Below are 24,046 nucleotides of genomic sequence, written 5' to 3'. Positions count from 1 at the left end.
GCGTGTGTGTGTGTGTGTATATATATATATATATATATATATACACACACACACACACACTAGTAGGGTACTAACACAATACAATAGTGATGATTGGTTTCATTTTAATTAGGAGTGAGCAAAACCGAACACGAAAACCCAAAAATCCAAAAAACAAACATTTCGATTAGGGGTGAGCAACACCGAACACGAAAACCCAAAAATCCAAAAAAAACCCGACAAATTCGAAACCGAACCGACACCGTCGGGTTTGGGTTTAAAATTTTAAAAACCAAAAAATTGGTTTTGGGTTCAGATTTAGTACCTCAAATCGACCTCACCCGTTCGGTTTGAAACCGACCCAACCCAAGATTATTACATGCTTTTCAATTGTATGCTATAATTTGACTTTCTAAGTCAAAGGTAATATACATCAAATGTAAAAGGATGTGGATTTTGATACTAAATTACATCACATATATGGCTTGTGTTGTTTTAGTGTAATCAAGATTATTACCTAGTTGTTTGCTATTTGTTTATTATTCTAAAAACTTGTTAAAGTTGGTTATTGTAAACTTTTAACAACATACTTTTAATGTTGTGTTAGTGTGTTGAAATTACATTTTTTTAGTATCTTTAATCTAGATTGTTGAATTTGTTTCATTTTTAAGTTATAAAGATATGCTAAAAAATGGTTACAACCCATAATTCAACCCAAAACCTATCAACCCATGCGTTCAATCAAAGAACCCAAAAACCAAAACCGACCAAAAGATGAACCGGACGGGTTTTAAAATCCAGAAACCAAAATACATGGTTTGGGTTCGATTTTACCCTAAAACCGACCGAACCCGGCCCATGCTTACCCCTAATTTCGATGATTAGTTTCCAGCCAACAATTAGTTTCATTTCATTGAGCGTTAGATTTTTTTTCCATTTGATGAATTGTTTGTTGTCCGTAAACTTAAACGAATGAACATAAACGAATGTTCACCAACATAAATGAATGAACAAGACTATTGTTCATGTTCGTTCGTTTAAATAAACAAATGAGAATTTGAGTTCATGTTCGTTAATTTACTAAATAGACGAACGTAAACGAACTTTCCGCCAAACGGTTATCTAAATGTTCAGTTTGCTTATAGCTAGGGATGAGCAACGAAACTAAGTACCCATTTTTGGAAGAAGAACCACCTCGGAATCATCGGTTCCGGAATCGGAACCCCCTTAAGCGGTTCCGATTTGGGCTCTTATTTTTACGGAATCGTTGTACCCACCGGAATCAATATGTATATATATATATATATATATATATATATATATATATATATATATATATATATATATATATATATATATATATATATATATATGTATATATATGTATGTATGTTTGTATGTATGTGTGTATGTATGTATGTATGTATGTATGTATGTATGTATATATATATATATATATATATATATATATATATATATATATATATGAGCGTTCAATCGAGAACATTTTTTATCGTGAGAATATTTGAGAACAAATTTGAAAAACACAATTTTTTAATTAAAATTATAAAATAATATTCATATAAATCAAAAAATAATTACAAACAATTAAAAACCCACTAACTAACATCACTCACCACCTACCACCACCACCACCACCAACCACCACCCGCCACCACTATCACCATCTACCACCATCACTATCCACCACCATCACCACCCAACCACCACCACCTGCCAACACCACCACCCATCACCACCGCCCGCAACCACCTCCAAAACCCACTACCTACCACCCACCATCACGACACACCACCACTACACGCCTCCACCACCCATCACTAACCACCACCCATCACTACCTACCCACCAGCACCACCAACCACCTCCGCCACCACCATCACCACCCACCACCATCACCACCAAACCACCACCACCCGCCGCCACCACCCACCTCCACCACCCATCACCACCGCTCGCCACTACCAACAACAACCACTACTTACCACCCATAACTACCACCCGCCACCACCACCACCACCACCAACCACTACCCATCACCACCCACCACCACCACCAACCACCACCCACCACCCATCACTACCTACCCACCACCACCACCAACCACCTCCGCCACCACCCACCACCATCACCACCTAACCACCACCACCCGCCACCACCACCCACCTCCACCACCCATCACCACTGCCCGCCACTACCAACAACAACCACTACTTACCACCCATCACTACCACCCGCCACCACCACCACCAACCACAACCCATCACCACCCACCACTACCACCACCAACCACCACCCGCCACCACCACCCATCACTACCCACCACCACCAACCACCACCCACCACCCATCACTACCCACCACCCCCCATCATCACCCATCACTACCCACCACCTGCCACCACCATCACCACCACCCACCGCCCATCACTACCCACCACCCACTACCACCACTAACCACCCCCCGCCACCACCATCATCACAGAACCACCACCACCTGCCACCACCACCCACCTCCACCACCCATCACCACCACATGCAACCACCACCCACAACCACTACTTACCAACCATCAACACTTTTACCCACCACCACCATCCATCACTAAACACTACCACCAACCACCACCCACCACCCATTACTACCCACCACCACCACCACCACTAACCATCACCCACCACCACCATCACCACCCATCACCACTCACCACCACCCGCCACCACCACCCATCACTACTCACCACTTATCACTATCCACCACCCACCCACCACAACCATCACCACCACCACGCCCACCTACAAAGATTTGTTATTGTGTTTTTGATTCATTAGGTTTTTTCTTGTATATAATCACATGTGATTATATGTATCGAGTCAGATGTGATTATATATATCGAATCATATATTATTTATATGCTATTAAATACATATAATCACATGTGTTTAAATACACGTGAAAAACTAGTGACTTGCGAATGCAAAAATGAATATTGTCCATGTAAATCATACGTGATTAGATACATATAACCACATGTGATTATATGTATTTAATAAAATATTATTTAAGTGGGCCGTATTTATTTTCATGTTTTTGATTTAATACTTGGCATCGTGTATTAAATCACATGTGATTATATGTATTTAATCACATATGATATATATGGACAATATTGTTTTTCACGTCTTGATTTAATAGTTGTTCTTGTGTATTTAATCACATGTGATTATATATATTTAATCACATATGATTCGTATGGAAAATATTTATTCTTGCGTCGATTCAATAAATGTTCTAATATATTTAATCACATGTGATTATATGTATTTAATCACATATGATTTATGTGGGCAAGCCTTATGTGATATATGTACCTACCACCATTACCAACACACAACACTACCACTAACCACCACCCATCAATACCACCACCATCCATCACTACCACCCACCTCCACCACCCATTACCACTGCTCGTCACCACGACCACCACCCATCACCCATTAAAACCACCACTACTACCACTCGCCACCACAACCCACCACCATCACCTATCACCACCACCCATTACCTATAGCCACTAACATTGTATGTGATTGAATACATATAATGGCATAAACCATATGTGATTATATGTACTTTTTTTATATGTGATTAAATACATATAATCACATGTTATTAGGGTATCTATGAACAATAACATAAATCAAGTAATGCCTACGTAATAGGAGAGTTAGTACTCACCACCAACCCACCCGCCACCACCACATATGATTATATGTATACATATGATTTATATGGAAACGATTCGTTTTTATCTAAATAAATCATATGTGATTAGATACCTGTAATCACATATGATTAAATACATTAGAATAACAAAAAAATGTATATTATTCACATAAATAACATGTGATTAGACATATATAATCACATCTGATTATATGTTTAAATCACATACTCCCTCCATCCCAAATTAATTGCCCAATTTTGACTTTTGAAGTCCTTTTTCTTCAACTTTGACCTTAAATATTTTTATTTGTGTTATAAATTACTTGATGAAATTTATAAAACTGAAAACACATTTAAAATACAATTCATTCATAAATTTTGCATCAAGTATTATCTATAAAAAAAGAAAAGTATTTAAGGTCAAAGTTGAAGAATAAAGACTTAAAAAGTAAAATATAGACAATTAATTTGGGACGGAGGTAGTATGATTTATGTGAACAACATGCATTTTCGTGTTGGTGATTTGTTAGTTATTCTCTTATTATTAATCACATGTGATTATATGTATGATGTATCTAATCACATGTGATTTATGTGGGCAATATTTATTTTTGCGTCGATTCAATATTTTTCTCATGTATTTAATCATACATGATTAATGTGGACAATATTCGGTTTTGTTCATATAAATCATATGTGATTAAATATATATAATCACATGTGATTATACAAAAAAAAACTATTGAAGCGAGAAAGCGAGAATGAATTTTGTCCACATAAACCTTTTGTGATTAGATACGTATAATTACATGTGATTATGTGTATGTAATCACATATGATTTATGTGGACCATATTTATTACTCTTTTTCCATTCAATAGTTGGTCTCGTGTATTTAATCACATGTGATTATATGTATTTAATCACATATGATTTATATGGACAATATTCATTTCCACATTTTCGACTCAATATTTAGTCTCATGTATTTAATCACATGTGATTATACATATTTAATGACATATGATTTATATAAAAAAAAATATATTTTCATGTTCTTGATTCAATAATTGTTCTCATGTATATAATTACGTATGATTAAATTTATCTAATCACACAGGATTTATATGGACAAAATTCACTTTCGAGTTTTAGATTTAATAATTTTTTCACGTATTTAATCACATATGATTAGATGTATTTAATCGCATATGATTAATTTGGATAATGATTTGCTTTTGTGTTCTTGGTTTAATATTTGTTATCATGTATATAATCACATGTGATTGTATGTATCTAATCACATATGATTTATATAGACACTATTCATTTTTTCCAAATAAAATCATATGTGATTAGAATCATATAATCACATCTGATTAAATGTATTTAATCGCGTACGATTAAAGTGGAAAAAAAACAATTGTTGAATCGAGAACGCGAAAATGAATCTTAGCCACAAAAATCATATGTCATTAGATACATATAACCACATGTTATTTATGTATCTAATCACATATAATTTATGTGGAAAATAATCATTTTCATGATCTCAATTCAATAGTTGTTATCGTGTACTTAATCACATGTGATTACACATATTTAATGTAGCTCACCTCCTTAATAGGAGAGTTGATGTAACTTACCTCCTTGAACTTGAAAATCAGCTAGCATGAACAAGATGGATCGTTTTCTTTCCGAGAACCTACACAACAGTTATAACATTATTTATCGTGTGCTTTGGCTTACTACTTTTATAAAACTTATGTATATATTTTCTTATTTTCTCTTTGATTGTAGTGCGCTTTTGGGGATCTGTTTTCTTACCTTTCAACGCATTCTTAAATTTCGATAAAATAATATTAGTAAAGTTCCCCTTTTTATCTTTTCAGAAATACAAAGATCTTATTCTAATGATTTTTGGTTGATTTTATATTAAATTTAAAAGTTAGTAACTTTAGGTTGTCACTTTCTGGATCACTCAACACCCTTGGAATAAACTCTACAAAGCTACTAAGAATTACATCAGTACCTTTATATGTGGGAAACTATACATCCATATCTAATTATAGGATTTGGAATTTTAGCATCTGGATTTCTAATGAATTTATTATGATTTTTTCAAGACAATGCATGAAATCTGTGACAGCATGGACCAGCCTGAGAAGATTGCCAATTTTACCCCTCAAGGAGTTGGAATTTCGAAATGTTATTCAGAGTTTGATGAAACTAGACAAACTAAGATTTCCAGAAAACTAAGTCTCATGATGTGTAGATGTTCTTATTAACCTGCACGAATTTTAGAAGTTGGAGGACAGATTAGGGAACATTGATCATAATAGCTTTTAAATCACTTTTGGTGTTCTATTAAGGACTTAATGGTTAAGCCTTAAGTTTATCACTTTTTATATATATTTGTTGGTTACTTATTAGGATATTAAGATATGAAATTCAATTTAACCTAAGGGCCTTAATGTTTGGCTTAATGAGGGTTCAAAGTTAAGGATTTTCACATAAAATGCTACTTTTTCATTGAAGCATTTCATCGAACACTTGGTGTAACATCCGGATTCCCAGGTATTATTTTTTTTATTCTTTTATTCTTGGGTGTTGTGAGGAGACTCGGCGAGTTGGAGTCTAAACTCACCGAGTAGGATCGCGGATTTTGCACGCGGGTTCGCGTCTGGACTCGGCGAGTCGCATAGGGTGGACTCGGCGAGTCCACGCTGTTTAATGAAACCCTAATTTCTAGGGTTTGAGACCTATTTAAAGGGTCTTATGGCCGTCATTTGCGGCCACCAACCCCAGAGAGAAACCCTAAAGAGATCTTGAGCGTTTTGGGAGAGAGAGGAGGCCATTGTTAACCTTTGAAGCATTGTTTGGCAAGGCAAAGGAGGTTCTAGCTAAGAGGAAGCAAGGGAGGTGGACATTCTTTGAATTTGGAGCTCAGAGCATCACTTTGGAGGTAATACTTTGGCTCCCTTTCTGTTGTTATGATGAACATGGAGGTTTAGGGTTTCTTGACCTCTTTGTTGGTTAGATTTGATGTCCATTTCATCCCTATTTGTGATGAGGCTTGGAATGGGATCCATAGAGGTCCAGGGAAGCTTTATGAGGATTCATGGGAGTTTTGACCATGGGTTATGAAATATGGGGCTAAAACATCATATAAGAGCAAGTAGATGTTGTTTGAGCATCAAGGTTTGGACTTTACATGATTATCATGCTTGGGGAGGCCAGATCTATGATTGAATGGAACAGATCTGACCTCAGAAGTGGTTTTGAGTTTATGCATGGCATGAACTCGCCGAGTCTGAAGAGCAGACTCGGCGAGTAATATGAAGTTTTCCTGTAATCACTCAGTGAGTGGACTTGTCGAGTTGAGGGAACGACTCAGTGAGTCTGGGTGAGTCAGGAGGACTGAGTTCAAGCAGGAACTCACCGAGTTGTTCTTGAGACTCGGTGAGTTTGAGTCGTGGTGGCCCCGCGATTCATGCCAGGTGGAACTCATCGAGTCAGGGAGGTACTCGGCGTGTCAAGAGAGGATCTAAGAGAATCAGTGGACACGTGTGGACTCGCCGAGTCGCCCTAGTGCACTCGTCGAGTCCGGTCAAAGTTGATCGTTGACCTTGTTGACTTTTAGGGTTGAGTACAATTGTATTTATGAGTGTATTACTTTGTGTGATTAGGCGGAGGCTAGATCACATTTATTCCGAGTCAGATATTTACCGAGACATCGAGGTGAGTCTTCTCACTATACATTACCTAGAGTGGTATATTGTGTAGACCAGAGGGTCTTATGTGTTATAAATAAGATTATGTGTTATGTGTTATGTGTATGTTGTATGTTGTTATAGACCGGACCGAAGTGTCCAACGATATAGACCGGGCCGGAGGGTCCAACGAGCTATGACCGGACCAGAGGGTCCAACGAGCTACGGGACTGGAGGGTCCCACTAAGACACATCGTCCGGAGGGTCGTATTATAGCCTTGAGTGGCGTATGTGTTGTATGCGGTATTTTGGGGAACTCACTAACATTTATGCTTACAGTTGTTGTGTGATGTGTTTCAGGTACCAGTGATGAGCGCGGGAAGGCGTCGGCATGATCCGTACACGTATTGAGGAGTTTATGTTTTGGATTCTGGGGAGATGTTTTTGTGATAAATACATTTGATACAATATGAATGATGTTATTTTGTGAATAAATGAATGTTTTGAAAATGAAAAATTTGTTTTGGAAATCTACGTTGTTACAAGTTGGTATCAGAGCCTTGGTTTGAGGGATTCAGATGCATCTTCGGGCGTATCTGAACTCAAACTGAGGAATTGAGGAAAATTTTTATAATGAAGTAAAATTTTTGAAAAGAGTAAAAGAGTTTTGAGACAAACAGAGCAGAGCCGTGTGTACGATCAGCCAGTGCCCGAACGACGAATTCCCCAAAAATACCCTTACTTTATGTGTTACGAGATATGTTATATTATGCATGCTAGAGTACGCTAAGTATACATGTTAGGACTAGAGTGGCCTGATTTGTGATGCCTTAGCCTAGTAGTTTCTTGCTGCTGAGATGCTTTGAGGGCGAGTGACAGCAGTTAGGAGCTCATGAGAATAGAGTACTTGTAATCCAAGATCCAAGGAGGAGGACTTGAAGTGAATGCTGATGCGGTGTGGTCAGTAGTATTGGGCCCGTACTACTGAAGACACCGGATCGGTGGGCATTTCAAGTAAGAATCTTTTGGACAACGGAGGACAAGTAGGGTTGCGTCATCGAGTATGAGCATGATCGATCGAATCTCTGATAATTTTTGTATTTGAGAGGCATCATGGTTGGAACTCGACACACACCTGAGACCAGTGGTGTCAGCAACAAGGAGATCCGTCGGTTGATTCATGAGGAAGTGGTTGCTGCCATCCGAGCTGAGATTTCTGAGATGTTTGGGGACATCAAGACCACATTGATTGAGACTTTTGATGAGCGGTATGCAGCGTTGACTGAGGCAGCTACAGCTGCAGCTATTGCTGCTGTTGCTGCTGCCAGACCTCAGGGAGGTGACTCGTTGTTGTTCCGGGAGTTCAGCAACATGAAGCCACCAGATTTTGACGGGACGCAGGACCCGATTGCCGCTATGAGATGGATCTCTGACATCGAGGGATGTTTCTATACATGCTCTTGTCCAGAGCACTTGAGGGTTCGGTTCGCCTTGAACCAGCTCTGCCTGGGAGCGAAGGATTGGTGGAAGTTCGTGGCGGCGAACTTTACTTTGGCTGAGATTTTTGAGGTGACCTAGGAGAGGTTCACCGCTATGTTCCGAGAGGAGTATGTTCCCCCGGTAGAGAGGGAACAGTTGATCCAGGAGTTCTTGACCCTCAAGCAGGGTACTGATTCGGTGACAGTCATCACCAGGAAGTTCCATGAGAGGGCGATGTTTTGCCCTGAGCAGGTGTCGACTGAGCAGGCTCGTATGAGCCGTTATCTGGGTGTTCTAAGGAGAGATATTCAAGAGTTTGTGGCGAACTCGACTTACCGGACATTTGCTGAGCTCCAGGCAAATGCCCGGAAGAGGGAGATCGAGCTGGAGACTCAGGCCAGGGAGGAGGCCAAGTCTCAGAGGATGGATCGGCGATCGGCTTAGTCCCAACCGGCAGCCAAGCGGGCTAGACCCGCTGATTCGAGATCTGGGGGCGTGAAGGGCCGCACTTGTGGAAAGTGCGGTAAGAGCCATGAGGGGTCGTGCAGGATTGGGGTATGCTACAAGTGTGGGAAGGAGGGGCATATCGCAAGGGATTACCCCAAGGGATTCTCGGTTTGCTTTCATTGCAACCGAATCGGCCATCGGAAGGCCGAGTGCCCGCAGCTTCTTCAGGGATCAACGTAGGGATCTGCGCCTGCTGCTAGGGTTACCGAGGTTCGGCCGGTGAAGGCCGAGGCCCCGAGGGCTCGTCGGAGAGCATTTCAGTTGACCGTGGAGGAGGTCCGCGCGGCGCCCGATGTTGTGGCTGGTACTTTTCTTGTGAGTTCTGTGCCTGCGTTGGTATTACTTGACTCGGGTGTGAGTCAGTCGTTTGTTTCCGTAGCATCTAGTCGGCATATGAGTGCCCGTCAAGTGGCATTGGATCGGCCTCTGCGAGTTTCCATAGCTGACGACTGAACAGTGTATGCTTCGGATGTGATTCGAGGATGTGTCCTTGAGATCTTCGGGGTGGAGTTTCCGATAGATTTGATTCCGATTGCGATGGGGGATGTGTGTGTCATAGTAGGTATGGATTAGTTGAGCCGATATGGAGCTGTGATGGACTGCGAGCGTCAATTGGTGACGATTCGAGACCCTAGTGAGGGGAGTTCTTACGGTGTATGGCGAGGGTACACGTACGGGGTCAGCATTTTGTTCGGCCGCCAGAGCGAGATAGAGTCTACAGCAGGGCTGTTGGGGTTTTGTGGCATATGTGATGGATGTGAGGGTTGATACTGAGAGACCGAAGTCAGTTGATGAGGTCCTGATAGTGCGTGAGTTTCTGGATGTGTTCCCAGAGGACTTGTCGGGTGTGCCTCTGGAGAGGCAGGTAGTGTTCGGTATTGAGTTGTTTCCAGGAGCTGTGTCGATCGCTAAGGCGTCGTATCGCCTTGCGCCTCCGGAGATGCAGGAATTGTCCTCACAGCTTCAGGAGCTGTTGGGGAAGGGGTTTATCAGGCCGAGTAGTTCGCCTTGGGGAGCGCCTATCCTTTTTGTCAAGAAGAAGGATGGCTCGCTCTGGATGTGCATCGATTATCGTGAGCTGAATAAGCTAACGGTCAAGAACCGTTACCCGTTGCCAAGGATCGATGATTTGTTTGATCAGTTGCAGGGAGCATCTTGGTTCTCCAAGATCGATTTGAGGTCTGGGTATCATCAGGTGAGGGTGCAGGAGGAGGACGTCCAAAAGACAGCCTTCCGGACTCGTTATGGGCATTACGAATTCGTGGTGATGCCTTTCGGACTCACCAACGCACCAGCGGTGTTCATGGATCTCATGAAACAGGGTGTCCAGACCAATGTTGGACCGCTTGGTGATCGTGTTCATCGACGACATTCTGGTGTATTCGAGATCCAGAGAGCAGCATGAGGAGCATTTGAGGGAGATCTTCGGAGTTCTGAGATCAGAGAGGCTTTACGCCAAGTTCTCCAAATGTGAGTTCTGGTTACAAGAGGTCCAGTTTCTGGGACATCTCGTTAACCAGAAGGGGATATTGGTCGACCCGGCCAAGATTGAGGCGGTTATGAGGTGGGAGGTGCCGAGATCACCCACCGAGATCAGGAGTTTTCTGGGATTGGCCGGCTATTATCGGAGATTTATTAAGGATTTCTCCAAGATCGTTGTGCCACTCACCAAGTTGACCCGGAAGGGTGTTGCGTTTTCTTGGGGTCCGGAGCAGCAGACCTCGATCGAGACACTTCACAGGAAGTTATGCGAAGCCCCAATGTTAGCCCTTCCGGAAGGGATTGAGGATTTTGTGGATTATTGTGATGCATCGATATCCGGATTGGGAGCGGTGCTTATGCAGAGGAGGCATGTGATAGCATATGCATCCAGGTATCTTAAGCCTCATGAGTCAAGATATCCTACTCACGATTTGGAGCTAGGAGCGGTAGTGTTCGCTCTCAAGATCTGGCGACACTACCTGTACGGGTTTCGGTGTACGATATACACGGACCACAAGAGCTTGAAGCATTTGATGGATCAGCCCAACCTAAATATGCGACAGAGGAGATGGTTGGACGTGGTCAAGGATTTTGATTGTGAGATCCTGTACCACCCAGGCAAATCTAATGTTGTAGCCGATGCACTGAGCCGTAGGGCGGAGAGCGCCCCATTGCGAGATATATGTTTGAGATTGACGGTGATGACCCCGGTTTTGGATGCTATTCGTGGGGCCCAGGCTGAGGTTGTGCAGCCTGAGAGCCAGAAGAGGGAACGAGTTGTCGGGCTGGTATCAGAGTTCGTTACAAATAGCCAGGGGCTTATGACATTTCAGGGTCGGATTTGGGTACCGTCAGTGGGCGGAATGCGTACCATTTTGATGGAGGAGGCTCATCGATCGAAATTCTCGATCCATCCCGGGGCCACTAAGATGTTTTTGGACCTGAAAAAGGATTATTGGTAACCCTGTATGAAGAGGGATGTCGCATGGTTTGTAGAGAGATGCCTGACCTGTCGCAGGGTTAAGGTCGAGCATCAGCGTCCTCTTGGTAAGTTGCAGCCATTGGAGATTCCTGAGTGGAAATGGAAACAGATTGCCATGGACTTCATCACCAAATTGCCAAGAACCGCGAGGGGTGTCGATGTAATTTGGGTAATTGTGGATAGGTTGACAAAGAGTGCTCACTTCTTGGCCATCAGTGAGAGCTCTTCCGCGGAGAAGTTGGCGGAGATGTATGTGAGAAAGGTGGTATCGTGGCATGGAGTACCGATTTCGATTGTCTCAGATCGAGATGTACGTTTCACTTCCAAATTCTGGAAGAAGTTTCATGAGGAATTGGGTACGAAACTGCATTTTAGTACTGCATACCACCCACAGTCCGACGGGCAGAGTGAGCGGACGATTCAGACGCTCGAGGACATGCTCCGAGCATGTGTGTTGGATTTCGGCGGAAGTTGGGACACATATTTTCTCTTGGCAGAGTTCTCTTACAACAACAGCCATCATTCGAGCATTGACATGTCACCCTTTGAGATGTTGTATGGGAGGAGATGTCGGACCCCTATTTGCTGGGGAGAGGTAGGGCAGCGTGTGATGGGTAGTACCGAGATTGTGCTTCAGACGACAGAGCAGATCCAGCAGGTCAGATAGAGGTTGTTGACTGCCCAGATTCGTCAGAAGAGTTATGCGGACAGACGTCGGTCCGAGCTTGAGTTTCAGGTCGGCGACTTTGTGCTCCTGAAGGTCTCTCCTTGGAAAGGAGTGATTCGATTCAGGAAGAGGGGCAAGTTGGGGCCCCGATATATTGGTCCTTTCAGAGTGATCGCGAGGGTAGGCAGGGTAGCCTATCGTTTGGAGTTGCCAGCAGAGTTGGGTCAGATTCACGACACTTTCCACGTGTCGTAGTTGCGAAAGTGCATAGCCAACGAGTCGGCAGTAATGCCACTAGAAGATATTCAGGTGGATGCGAGCTTGAATTATGCTGAGAGACCAATGGTGATCAGAGATCGGAAGATCAAGGTCCTGAGGAATAAAGAGGTGCCACTGGTGCAGGTCCAGTGGCAGCATCGGAAAGGGTCGGAGTTAACTTGGGAGCCGGAGCGTGAGATGCGTGAGCAGCATCCAGAGTTATTTGCAGAGTGAGACTTCGAGGGCGAAGTCTGATTCTAGTAGGGGAGAATTGTAACATCCGGATTTCCAGGTATTATTTTTTTTATTCTTTTATTTTTGGGTGTTGTGAGGAGACTCGGCGAGTTGGAGTCTAAACTCGCCGAGTAGGATCGCGGTTTTTGCACGCGGGTTCGCGTCTGGACTCGGCGAGTCCATGCTGTTTAATGAAACCCTAATTTCTAGGGTTTGAGACCTATTTAAAGGGGCTTATGGCTGTCATTTGCGGCCACCAACCCCAGAGAGAAACCCTAAAGAGATCTTGAGCATTTTGGGAGAGAGAGGAGGCCATTGTTAACCTTTAAAGCATTGTTTGGCAAGGCAAAGGAGGTTCTAGCTAAGAGGAAGCAATGGAGGTGGACATTCTTCGAATTTGGAGCTCAGAGCATCACTTTGGAGGTAATACTTTGGCTCCCTTTCTGTTCTTAAGATGAACATGGAGGTTTAGGGTTTCTTGACCTCTTTGTTGGTTAGATTTAATGTCCATTTCGTCCCTATTTGTGATGAGGTTTGGAATGGGATCCATAGAGGTCCAGGGAAGCTTTATTCCTCAAGCTTTATGAGGATTCATAGGATTTTTGACCATGGGTTATGAAATATGGGGCTAAAACATCATATAAGAGTAAATAGATGTTGTTTGAGCATCAAGGTTTGGACTTTACGTGATTATCATGCTTGGGGAGGCCAGATCTATGATTGAATGGAACAGATCTGACCTCAGAAGTGGTTTTGAGTTTATGCATGGCATGAACTCACCGAGTCTGAAGAACAGACTCGGCGAGTAGTATGAAGTTTGCCCGTAATCACTCAGTGAGTGGACTTGTCGAGTTGAGGGAACGACTCAGTGAGTCAGGGTGAGTCAGGAGGACTGAGTTCAAGCTGGAACTCGTCGAGTTGTTCTTGAGACTCGGCGAGTTGAGTCGTGGTGGCCCCGCGATTCATGCCAGGTGGAACTCGTCGAGTCAGGGAGGTACTCGGTGTGTCAAGAGAGGATCTAAGAGAATCAGTGGACACGTGTGGACTCGCCGAGTCGCCCTAGTGCACTCACCGAGTCCGGTCAAAGTTGATCGTTGACCTTGTTGACTTTTAGGGTTGAGTACAATTGTATTTATGAGTGTATTACTTTGTGTGATTAGGCGAATGCTAGATCACATTTATTCCGAGTCAGATATTTACCGAGACATCGAGGTGAGTCTTCTCACTATACATTACCTAGAGTGGTATATTGTGTAGACCATAGGGTCTTATGAGTTATAAATAAGATTATGTGCTATGTGTTATGTGTATGTTTTATGTTGTTATAGATCGGACTGAAGGGTCCAACGATACAGATCGGGCCAGAGGGCCCAACGAGCTATGACCGGACCAGAGGGTCCAACGAGCTATGGGACTGGAGGGTCCCGCTGAGACACATCGACCGGAGGGTCGTATTATAGCTTTGAGTGGCGTATGTGTTGTATGCGGTATTTTGGGGAACTCACTAACATTTATGCTTACAGTTGTTGTGTGATGTGTTTCAGGTACCAGTGATGAGCGCGGGAAGGCGCCGACATGATCCGTACACATATTGAGGAGTTTATGTTTTGGATTCTGGGGAGATGTTTTTGTGATAAATACATTTGATACAATATGGATGATGTTATTTTGTGAATAAATGAATGTTTTGAAAATGATAAAATTGTTTTGAAAATTTACGTTGTTACACTTGGTGTTCATAAAAAAAATTATTCAAATATCAACTTTACTAGCTATTGTGATTGTGTGTGTGTGTAATTATAGAGATAAGAGTGACCACCTGCAACATTGATAAACTCTACAAATATCAACTTTACTAGCCGAAATGTTCACAAATCCATTCTGATGTATTATGTGTAGATAATATATTTTGTGGTATGACACTATCAATTACTGAAGCTGTGAAAATGAACTCGTAATCAATCCAAATAGTTGATAATTACCCTCACATAGGCCTGTCTAATTATTAGAACTTAAATGATTTAAACCCTAGAATCAACTAGTTGACCATCGTCATGTGGAGATGCAAACAACAAATCGATTTAGGGAGCATAGAGAAAAAAGAAGAAATATTGTTAATATGAAGCTTTTAAGTCTGCTACCTCAGCCCCCCGAGGTCAATGGTGACCACCACGGTATACGATTAAAATAGGACCTCAAGCAACTCTACAACTTGGACCTCTTTCATGAACCACCCGACGATATTTTCCAATACGACTCCATTGTTGGCAGCGAAGAAGGTGAGGACGTGAGTGACGAATAGATCTACGGTTGTGTGGATTTCATCTCCGGCGTCGGTTATTTGTATTTGAATGACATAATATGGTGGGGGAAGTTAGGTGGGTAATTTGTATTTGAATAACAAACACGCTTGTTTTTTGAACTCATATGCTAAAAAATGTTCTCAAATGTTCGCACCGGAAAAATGTTCTCATTGGAACATAACTCTCTCTCTCTCTCTCTCTCTCTCTCTCTCTATATATATATATATATATATATATATATATATATATATATATATATATATATATATCACAATCACATATTTTTTACGCTATCTTGAATAGCATGATTTAAAATTTTAGAATTTTAAGTAATTTGTTTGGAATCTTTAAATGTTTTAAGAAACAAACACACATTTTTTCATTATGTTATTCAATCTATTAATATATTTTTTTAATATTAATTTTTAATATGTAACAAATTACTTATTGATGTTATCAATAACTTCTTATAAGTTAACAATAGATATATTTTTTTGAGTTTTAAGTTTACCGAATCGGATAACCGGTATTGGTATTGCTACCCGCCGGTTTCCGTTCCAATATTAGAACCACCGGTTTCGGTGTGTTTCGGTGTGTCAGTGGTTCAAATCCACTTCTAAGCGGGCCAAGGGTCCAAAGGCCGGGAACGAGCCGGATTTTGAAATTCAAGTGCAAGAGTAAGCCAAAAAAAAATGTGAGCGCTGCTGCACTATATGGCTTTTTTGCGTCACCCTATCTTGCTGGAGGCAGATTTCGAAAAAAAAAAAAAAAGTTGTTTCTTAGGTTCTCGCGTCCCTGTGCCCAAAAGGATGGGTGAGTTCGGTTTGAGTGTTCATCGATCGGGTGGATATATATGCTCCGGGGTGTAGCGCAATCTGGTCAGCGCATCTATTTTGGGTACAAAGGGCCATAGGTTCGAATCCTGTCAACTTTCATTCTAAAGGAAAGCGAAGAACCCACTTTTAGTCAATAAGAGCCCTACTTCGCTCCAAAAACCTCATCACTTCAATTCAAGCGCAAACCATTTCTTAGTCACCTTGCTGAGCGCACCTTTGGTACTTCAGTAGGGCGAGCTCTTTGATAGTGACTTCTTTCGGGGCGACAAAAGGATACTTCAATCTAGAAAACAGCCGGAAACTCGAGAGGATCGCCGCAGGAATCGCCTACTACTTAGAGCCCTTTCAAATTTATATCCATTAAATTTTCCGCTTAAAAAATAAGTAAGCGGTGATGACAATTATTGACATCACTATCCAAGGGTGATGATTATGCTGTGTTCTTTAGACCAGATATATTTATTATATTAAAAACATTATACACAAAGTCTGGCCAAAACCAATTGCGATGTTACTTGAGCACCATTTTTGAAATCCCCCTCGATCTCTTCTTTTCTTTTTATATTTTTCATAATTCGTAAAGATTCTCACTGTGGTGACTCTGGTTGATGGCAATCATGGTGGTTTTCCTTGTCCTATTTCTGATTAAGCCAGGAGTTTCACAGACAAACAACAGCCAAAACAATATTAACACACCCATCAGATCATTCTGTGGTCGTAACCCTCCGATAACTCTATCAAAATTTGTCAACAACCGCAATTCTACCCTCGCTGAGATCAGAAGAAAGCTTTCAAGCAACGATGTCTTCTATGCTACAGCACAGAGTTTAGCTGAAAAAGACCCCGTCTTTGGAGCTGCCCTGTGCAGGAACTACCTCTCCACAGTTCAGTGTGTGGCTTGTTTCGATGAGGGTGTAGCTCAACTAATCGGCTGCGTTACTGGCAATGGCGCTTATGTTTTCTTGGATGACTGTTTTGTCAGGTAAACTTTTCTTGTATCTATAAAATCTACTAATTCAGAGTTTTAATTAGTTGAAGAAGCAACCAGTTTTACAAAACTCAATATATATTTTCAGGTGCGATTGCTCCGTTATTAAGTTTCAAGTTTTATTTTATAATTTATTCAATTTTTAAACCATTTAAAATCTCTATAGAATTCGTCCTTTCTAATACTTCCCATCCTTTGTCTTGTTTGTTTGGCTGTGATATCCAGCGGCTACTCAAACTTCTAGTAATTTAATAAGTTTTACTAACTTTTTTTTTTTTTTTTTTTTTTTTTTTTTGTAATTTTAAGATTAATAACCTTTTCGGTGTTTTTTGCACTTGCATATCGTTGACAAAATAAAATGTAATTGTGTCGTATGCTAATGCCGCAACCAACTGGTATTCCTTATTTTCCTTGTCTTCACTTTTCCACGATGCCTATATTTACTTTATTTCATTTCATAAAAAATATACAGAAATGTAGTCCATAGTATTATAATAATGTATAATAATTACAAAATGTAGTCCATGGGCAGGGACCTACATATATTTTAGATGGGTCTTAGGACCTACCCAAATTTAAATATTTTTTTCGAAATTATATAAAATATTTTTTAAGATCTAATCTTGTAGTATTGAAAAATTTGAAGGCCTATGTAATTTTCAATGAGTGAACCATGTGTCATGTGTTTTAGATTTGACATTTTATGGGGTATTTTCATATGGTTTTATGGATAGATCGAAGTATATGGTTCCATGTTTTCCATATATTCCTTTGATTTGATCCATAAAACATTATGAAAATGCATATTCATCTTAACAAATCAAAAATATATTGTCATAATTAAATATAATTAAACATAATTCAATTTTAAATTATATTTTACTTATTATTCTATATAAAGTTGGAACCAAAATATCCACACGTTATTTGGAATTTGTGACTTCTAAAACTGTGAAGCTGTTTAAAGTTTAAAGGATAATAGTCAAACTTGCTTGGAAATGTCACCATCAAGATACAATGAATACTGGATCAATTCAACGACTACCTTTTCTCTTATTTACGTCAAAGTGCATGACTATTGTACCAGAAGTCAAATTCAATGTTTGGTGGCTTGGAATTTAGCAGGCTACTTGTGTCTTTTATTACTTGTTATTTTCGTGTCACATTTCACCGCCCATTCATTTTAACTTTATTCTTCAAAACTCAAAAAATTGTAGCATTTCATTTTATTTTATTATTTCCTTTTTAAATAAATTTATTATAATTTAAAAACTATAATTTAATAAATAAATTCAATTAATTAGCATAGGTATTTTCAGAGTTTTAAATTTTATATATATATATATATATATATATATATATATATATATATATATATATATATATATATATATATATATTATATTATATTTCGATTACATTAAAAAAATAGACCGTGGAAGAAGAAAGAAAGGAGAAAAGAGAGGACAGAGAGTGCGGGGACTATGTATACTCCCCGTTTGGCTAACCACTGCACGTTTACGACACCCACGATGTGGTGTTCCGGGTGTGGTGAAACATCCAACTCAGCCTCAACGAGCTATGCAAGTTTTGTACACCATCCGGCCTAAAAATCAGAAAGCATACACCGTCATTTTTTTAGCTCTTTGGAATCTTTTTGTTCAAACTCTATAAACACTCCAAAATTATGGTGAATTATTTCTTGACTTCTTCCGTGTATGTGGTTTTTTTTTTCGGTATTCCACGTAAATCTTTGCGTCTCTTTTATTGAATATATTGATTCGTATTTTGTTGGGTGGTTGAGTACTATTTGATATATTTGATCTCCTTCCGCATTGAGCTTCAGATTCTTGGGCGTACAACCACAACCGTCGTTTACGACACATTACTCAACGTGTTAACTATTTTTATAAGGATTTCTCAATTTAGTAAAAAATTCCTCTCACTTACACTAAAATAATAAATCATTAACGATCCACTCCCAAGTTAACTACAGAAAAAAAAAAACAAATAAAAAAATAAAAAAAAAAAAAAAAAAAAAAAAAAAAAAAACTTGTTGATAGGTTTGGTTTTCTCGCACCGGATGCGGTAGAGCTTCTTAATAGAGTACAACGGATTATGCATTGCAATGGTATATCCCCTAGTTCTATGAATGTAGTCTTTAAAAGATTGAGTTTTGCTATACAAAAAGACTTAGCGGCGCAACTTATTGCCCGTTTTTCATCTCACTTGTTGTACGATGATAGTTAAATTTATGGGTATTACATATAGAATTGAAAAGAAAGCAAAGAAAAAAAAAAGGATGATCTTCCTTTCCTTTCTTTCCCAATATCTCTGATTTTGGAGGACAATTTAAAAGGGAAATTAATATAGATCTTCCTTTCTTTTCTCTTATGTTCCTCCCATAACTAAACTTATGAGTAATGATTTTTTTTAACAATCCTCATGTTTCCTTTCCTTTTTCTCCGTAAATGAAACTCATGAGCAATGTGTGACTGATGAAGAAAAGGTCTCCCTGGACGACTATTGTTACCAGAACAAAGAGGAGGTTTATTTCGTGATTCATAACTTTTAGGAAGATTTCTATTCTTAATTACATTCGATCACTAATTCTCTAGAGGACAAGGAACACGTAGTCGAGGAGGATTATTTGGAGGAAGAAATGACTAAATTAGTAATGTCAAATATTAAGAAGAAAAAGGGTTAGAAAGATGGAAAAAAATGATAGCCCTAGTACATAAGTGGACAATGAAGACTCTAACAAATAATTTTCCTTGTGATTTTTCCAAAAATGAATACAAACGTAATCGTGTGTTCACAAATCTAACTCTAGTATGGTCCAATACCACACCTTCGAATTCCAACAAGAGGTTAGATGTACTTCTAACTCAGATTATAAAAAATTTAGATCTAAACATTGACTAGAATCTATTATTCAAAAGAAAAAAAAATCCCACAATCTTAAATTAACGTTGTTCTGTCTCCAAAGAATTTCACAACATTAGTCAACACCATGGAGCTAGGTATATCAATTGGTTTAATTTTAGGAATGGATGATCTAATCAAGAGTACGATTGTCAGGAATGGTGAATCACATGGTTTACATTACAGTGTTTGTCCATACTATCAATGAGGCAGGGCAATACTTCAAGAGGTTTTGGATTTTGGATTGGTGATATGGTTAACTGCCATATGGCTAACTTTTTGTGCATCTAAGAGCGAAGATTTGAAAACATTAAAGAGGGTCACGTACAACCTATTTGGGGAACGAAGAACATGATACACCTGGATCCAAATTTTTAAACCATATTAATTTTATGCTAATTCATTTCCCTCTCTTTGGAGTGTTACAGGGCTACTTATCCTATATTGGTGATTTTAGTGATATCAATATATATTAGGGTAGTTATTATTGTTATCAAGAACAACTGAGTTCTATTTTATGTTTGAGATTGGAGGTGTGGGGTGCACATTCGAATTGTCAGCACTCCTTGCGAGGTCAAGGAGGCAGAGCCCCTGGCGGTGGTTCCCGCGAAAAATAGGTTGTGAACTTGTGTTTCTCAATTCGAATTAGGCTTGTAATTCAGATTTATCCTACTTATGAATTTGTGTACCCTAGGCAATAGGAAAGAGTTACAGATTTCAGAAAGTATTGGCAAAACATGATCCTAGAAATTATCAAAGTTTACATATTGTTATTCTGATTCCCTAAAACTAACACGCTACACTCGGATCATTGCTCTATTTTCTTGGACACAAATTTTAGGGATTTTGGGTAGAGCCGCTTTCAGTTTTTTAGTTCTTGGCTTATTGAGGACAACGTTGATTAGATAGTCAAAGATAGATGGCATACCAAACATGATTTGGATTAGATAGTCAAAGATAGATGGCATACCAAGCACGTTCGGCTTTCCATTTTCCCTGAAATCAAGAGACTTTCAAAAAAAATTAAGAAAATTAAAAGCATGCCGTCCTTAAGAAAAAGGTGGCATCCATAGAAACCATTGTAGAATTTGCCTTGTTGGATGAAAATTTCATTATGGAGAAGGTATAATGTATTTCTATACTCCAAGATTTCAAAACCAAATCTTTTTTTGAATCTAAGGCAAAAACCACATTCTAAATGGGCCCTTGTTGTCGATGAGAACACAAGTTATTTTCACGACTTGTTAAACTCGAGAATAAACAACCTTAATATTAATGGATCTTTCGTTTCTTATCCGAACATAATCAAAGATGAGATTTATAAATACTTTACGGTCAAAATTTAAGATCTGGTCATGAACAAACACAACTTTTATAGCGAAAAAGTCTTGAAAATCATGGAAACATAAAATAATTCCTTGGAAGCATCGTTCACATTTGAGTAGATAAAGGAGGTGGTGTAGGGTTGTTGAAATGAAAAGGCACCTAAACCAGACGGTTTTACTTTCCTAATTCATAAATAATTCTAGGATATCATGAGCACGAAGATCATTGACCTCATTGGACATTAGACTCATTAACCTCAGTGGGTGCATGAAAAAATTATTTCCAAAGTACTTGCGGAAAGCCTCAAGAAGGTTATTTAGTAGCTTATTTGCAACGACCAATCAACTTTCGTTTCGAAGAAGATTATCTTAAATGGTCTGTTAGTAGTTAATGATGGAGGTCATCACCTATTAGTAGTTGTTGAAGGTGGACTATGGTAAGTGTTTCGATAAACTCAAATGGAACTTCTTGGATGATATGTTGAACCTATGGGCTTAAGAGTTGAACTGAGGACTTGGACTCGGGCATCCCTTATACGTCCATGGTCTTAGTAGTTGTAAACGGGTCCCTCGTCAACCAATTCAGAAAGGGGTGATACAAGACACCTAGGGCGGACCTACAGTTGGGGCAGTTGCCCCGACAACAAATAAAAAATTAATTAAAAATAGGTTTTTTTCCAAAAAAAAATATTATATTTTAAACCTTCAAAATTATATATATGTTGATTCTTCAGAAATATTTGCCCCATATAAAAAGTTATTAAAAAAATTGCACCGTTTTTGGAAAATTCTTGGGGGAGCCCCTGTGGACACCCCTTTTTCTTTGTTTGTTTTCATAATCACATTAGAGAAGCTAAAATTAGTTGTTTTGGAGGCAAGTTCTATAAAAATATGTTTTTTTTTCAAACTCTTTTCAATCAATCTGATTTTACCAGTTCCTATAACTTTGGATATTTTTGCTCGAAACCGGTTTGAAACCGATCTGGTTTTGACTCAAACTGACTTTGACTTTTGTTGACCAAGATCAATATGAAGGCGTTGATTTCCTCCGTGGAGCGCATCTTCTGCATCAACCAATTGGTTAGCTTTGTCGATTGCGACGTCAACATCTCTATATCTCTTGTAGATTGTGATGTAACAACCTTGTTTCCCGCCACCTTGTCTTGTATGTGACGTTGACGTTTGATCTCGCCAGGCTTTTAACCCGAGAGTTTATAGAAAAATCATGTTTCCTTGTTACTTTCAGAACCTTCAAAACTATCCATAGCAAAATCACTATCATTAAGATTGGGAGCCCATGTTTGTTAATCAACCATGTTTTCCATCACCATATAACCACATAGTTTTCATCGTCACCTTAGGTGGGAAGGGGGAAGATTAGTATATCGATCCCAACAAAGAATATAACTTTATTTTGAAACCTAGCCCTCGATAGCTTCTTAATTAATACTATTAGTTGTTCTTGCTCTCCAAAAAAAATCAGTTAAACATTTCAATCATATACCTACCAAGACATTATCTCATATATTATGTTTGGCCAAAAAGATTGTTAATTTGGATTGTGGGCGTATTATTTACTATTTTCTACAAGTTGTGAAATAATCATATTTTTATTATATTCAGCAAGTTTGGGAAAACATTTCTAATGAATCAAAGCCCTTTGTTGTTAAGGTACGAGAACTATACTGACTTCTACGCTAACCCAGACGTGGTCGAGGATGTTGGTATAGCACCACTTCAATTATGTGGCAATCAGATGCCATATCAGCCAGCTATTTTCACCCAAGCTGTAGATGGGTTGTTATTAGATATTAAAGACGCCACTCCAAAAACCACTAACTTCTATGTAGCATCTACAAGGCAAAACACAAATGGAAATGGAAATGGAACTGTGTATGCTATTGCACAGTGTATTCAAAATATAACCGAGGGCATTTGCCAAAACTGCATCAATGCAGCGTATACCAGTTTATCAAATTGTCTTCCTAACACAGAAGGAAGGTCTATCTACATGGGTTGTTTTGCAAGGTATTCAGAGACTCCATTCTTCAACGATAACCAGACAATAGACATCACAAATTTTAGAAAAGGTTAGGCTATTACTTGACGTTTCAAGTTTCTTTGGCTTCTAATCTAGCTTTACTGAATCCATTAATTGTTTCCTTGAAATATAACAGTTGTTGGGCATTCAAGTAACGTACCCAAAATTGTTGGAGCAATTGGAGGTGTAGGTCTTATATTCATTTTGATTGTTTATTGGTTATGGTTTCGACTGTGGAAGAAATCTAAGAAGACAAAAGAAGGTAATTGTACAACTTTGTATTATTTCCCAGTGATCTGTTAACAAAATGTTAGGCTTAGCTTCATCACACTATAACATCTATCTTTATCTATGTGAACCATGTGATGCCTTTATAGGCGAACCAGACCTGGACGGGAGAATTAACTACAATTATAAACATCTGCAGTCCGCAACAAAATATTTCAGCGAAGAGAATATTTTAGGAAGAGGAGGTTTTGGTGATGTGTTCAAGGTATTAAAGATGAACTTTTTATATTGCATTTTTTATTATGTTATCAGTATTACACCGAAACATGTTAGTTGTTATAGCTTTAAAATG

At 39.4% G+C, this 24,046-nt stretch overlaps 1 protein-coding gene across 1 annotated transcript in view; it reads left to right on the top strand.

Annotated features, from left to right (window-relative positions):
* Nucleotides 1-16,664: 16,664 nt before the first annotated feature.
* LOC111916063 (cold-responsive protein kinase 1) overlaps nt 16,665-24,046 on the top strand; it is a 30,549-nt gene continuing 23,167 nt past the window's right edge. The window contains exons 1-4 of the mRNA XM_023911712.3: nt 16,665-17,169; nt 23,097-23,515; nt 23,603-23,728; nt 23,844-23,959. Of these exons, the coding sequence (XP_023767480.1) occupies nt 16,796-17,169; nt 23,097-23,515; nt 23,603-23,728; nt 23,844-23,959 (1,035 nt within the window). The 5' untranslated portion in view covers nt 16,665-16,795. The remainder of the gene's footprint in view (nt 17,170-23,096; nt 23,516-23,602; nt 23,729-23,843; nt 23,960-24,046) is intronic.

This window comes from Lactuca sativa, chromosome 2, assembly GCF_002870075.4.
Source record: "Lactuca sativa cultivar Salinas chromosome 2, Lsat_Salinas_v11, whole genome shotgun sequence".
Classification (NCBI taxonomy): Eukaryota; Viridiplantae; Streptophyta; class Magnoliopsida; order Asterales; family Asteraceae; genus Lactuca; species Lactuca sativa.
The sequence above is the reverse complement of the archived record's forward strand: the minus strand, read 5'-3'. Positions and strand labels throughout refer to the sequence as shown.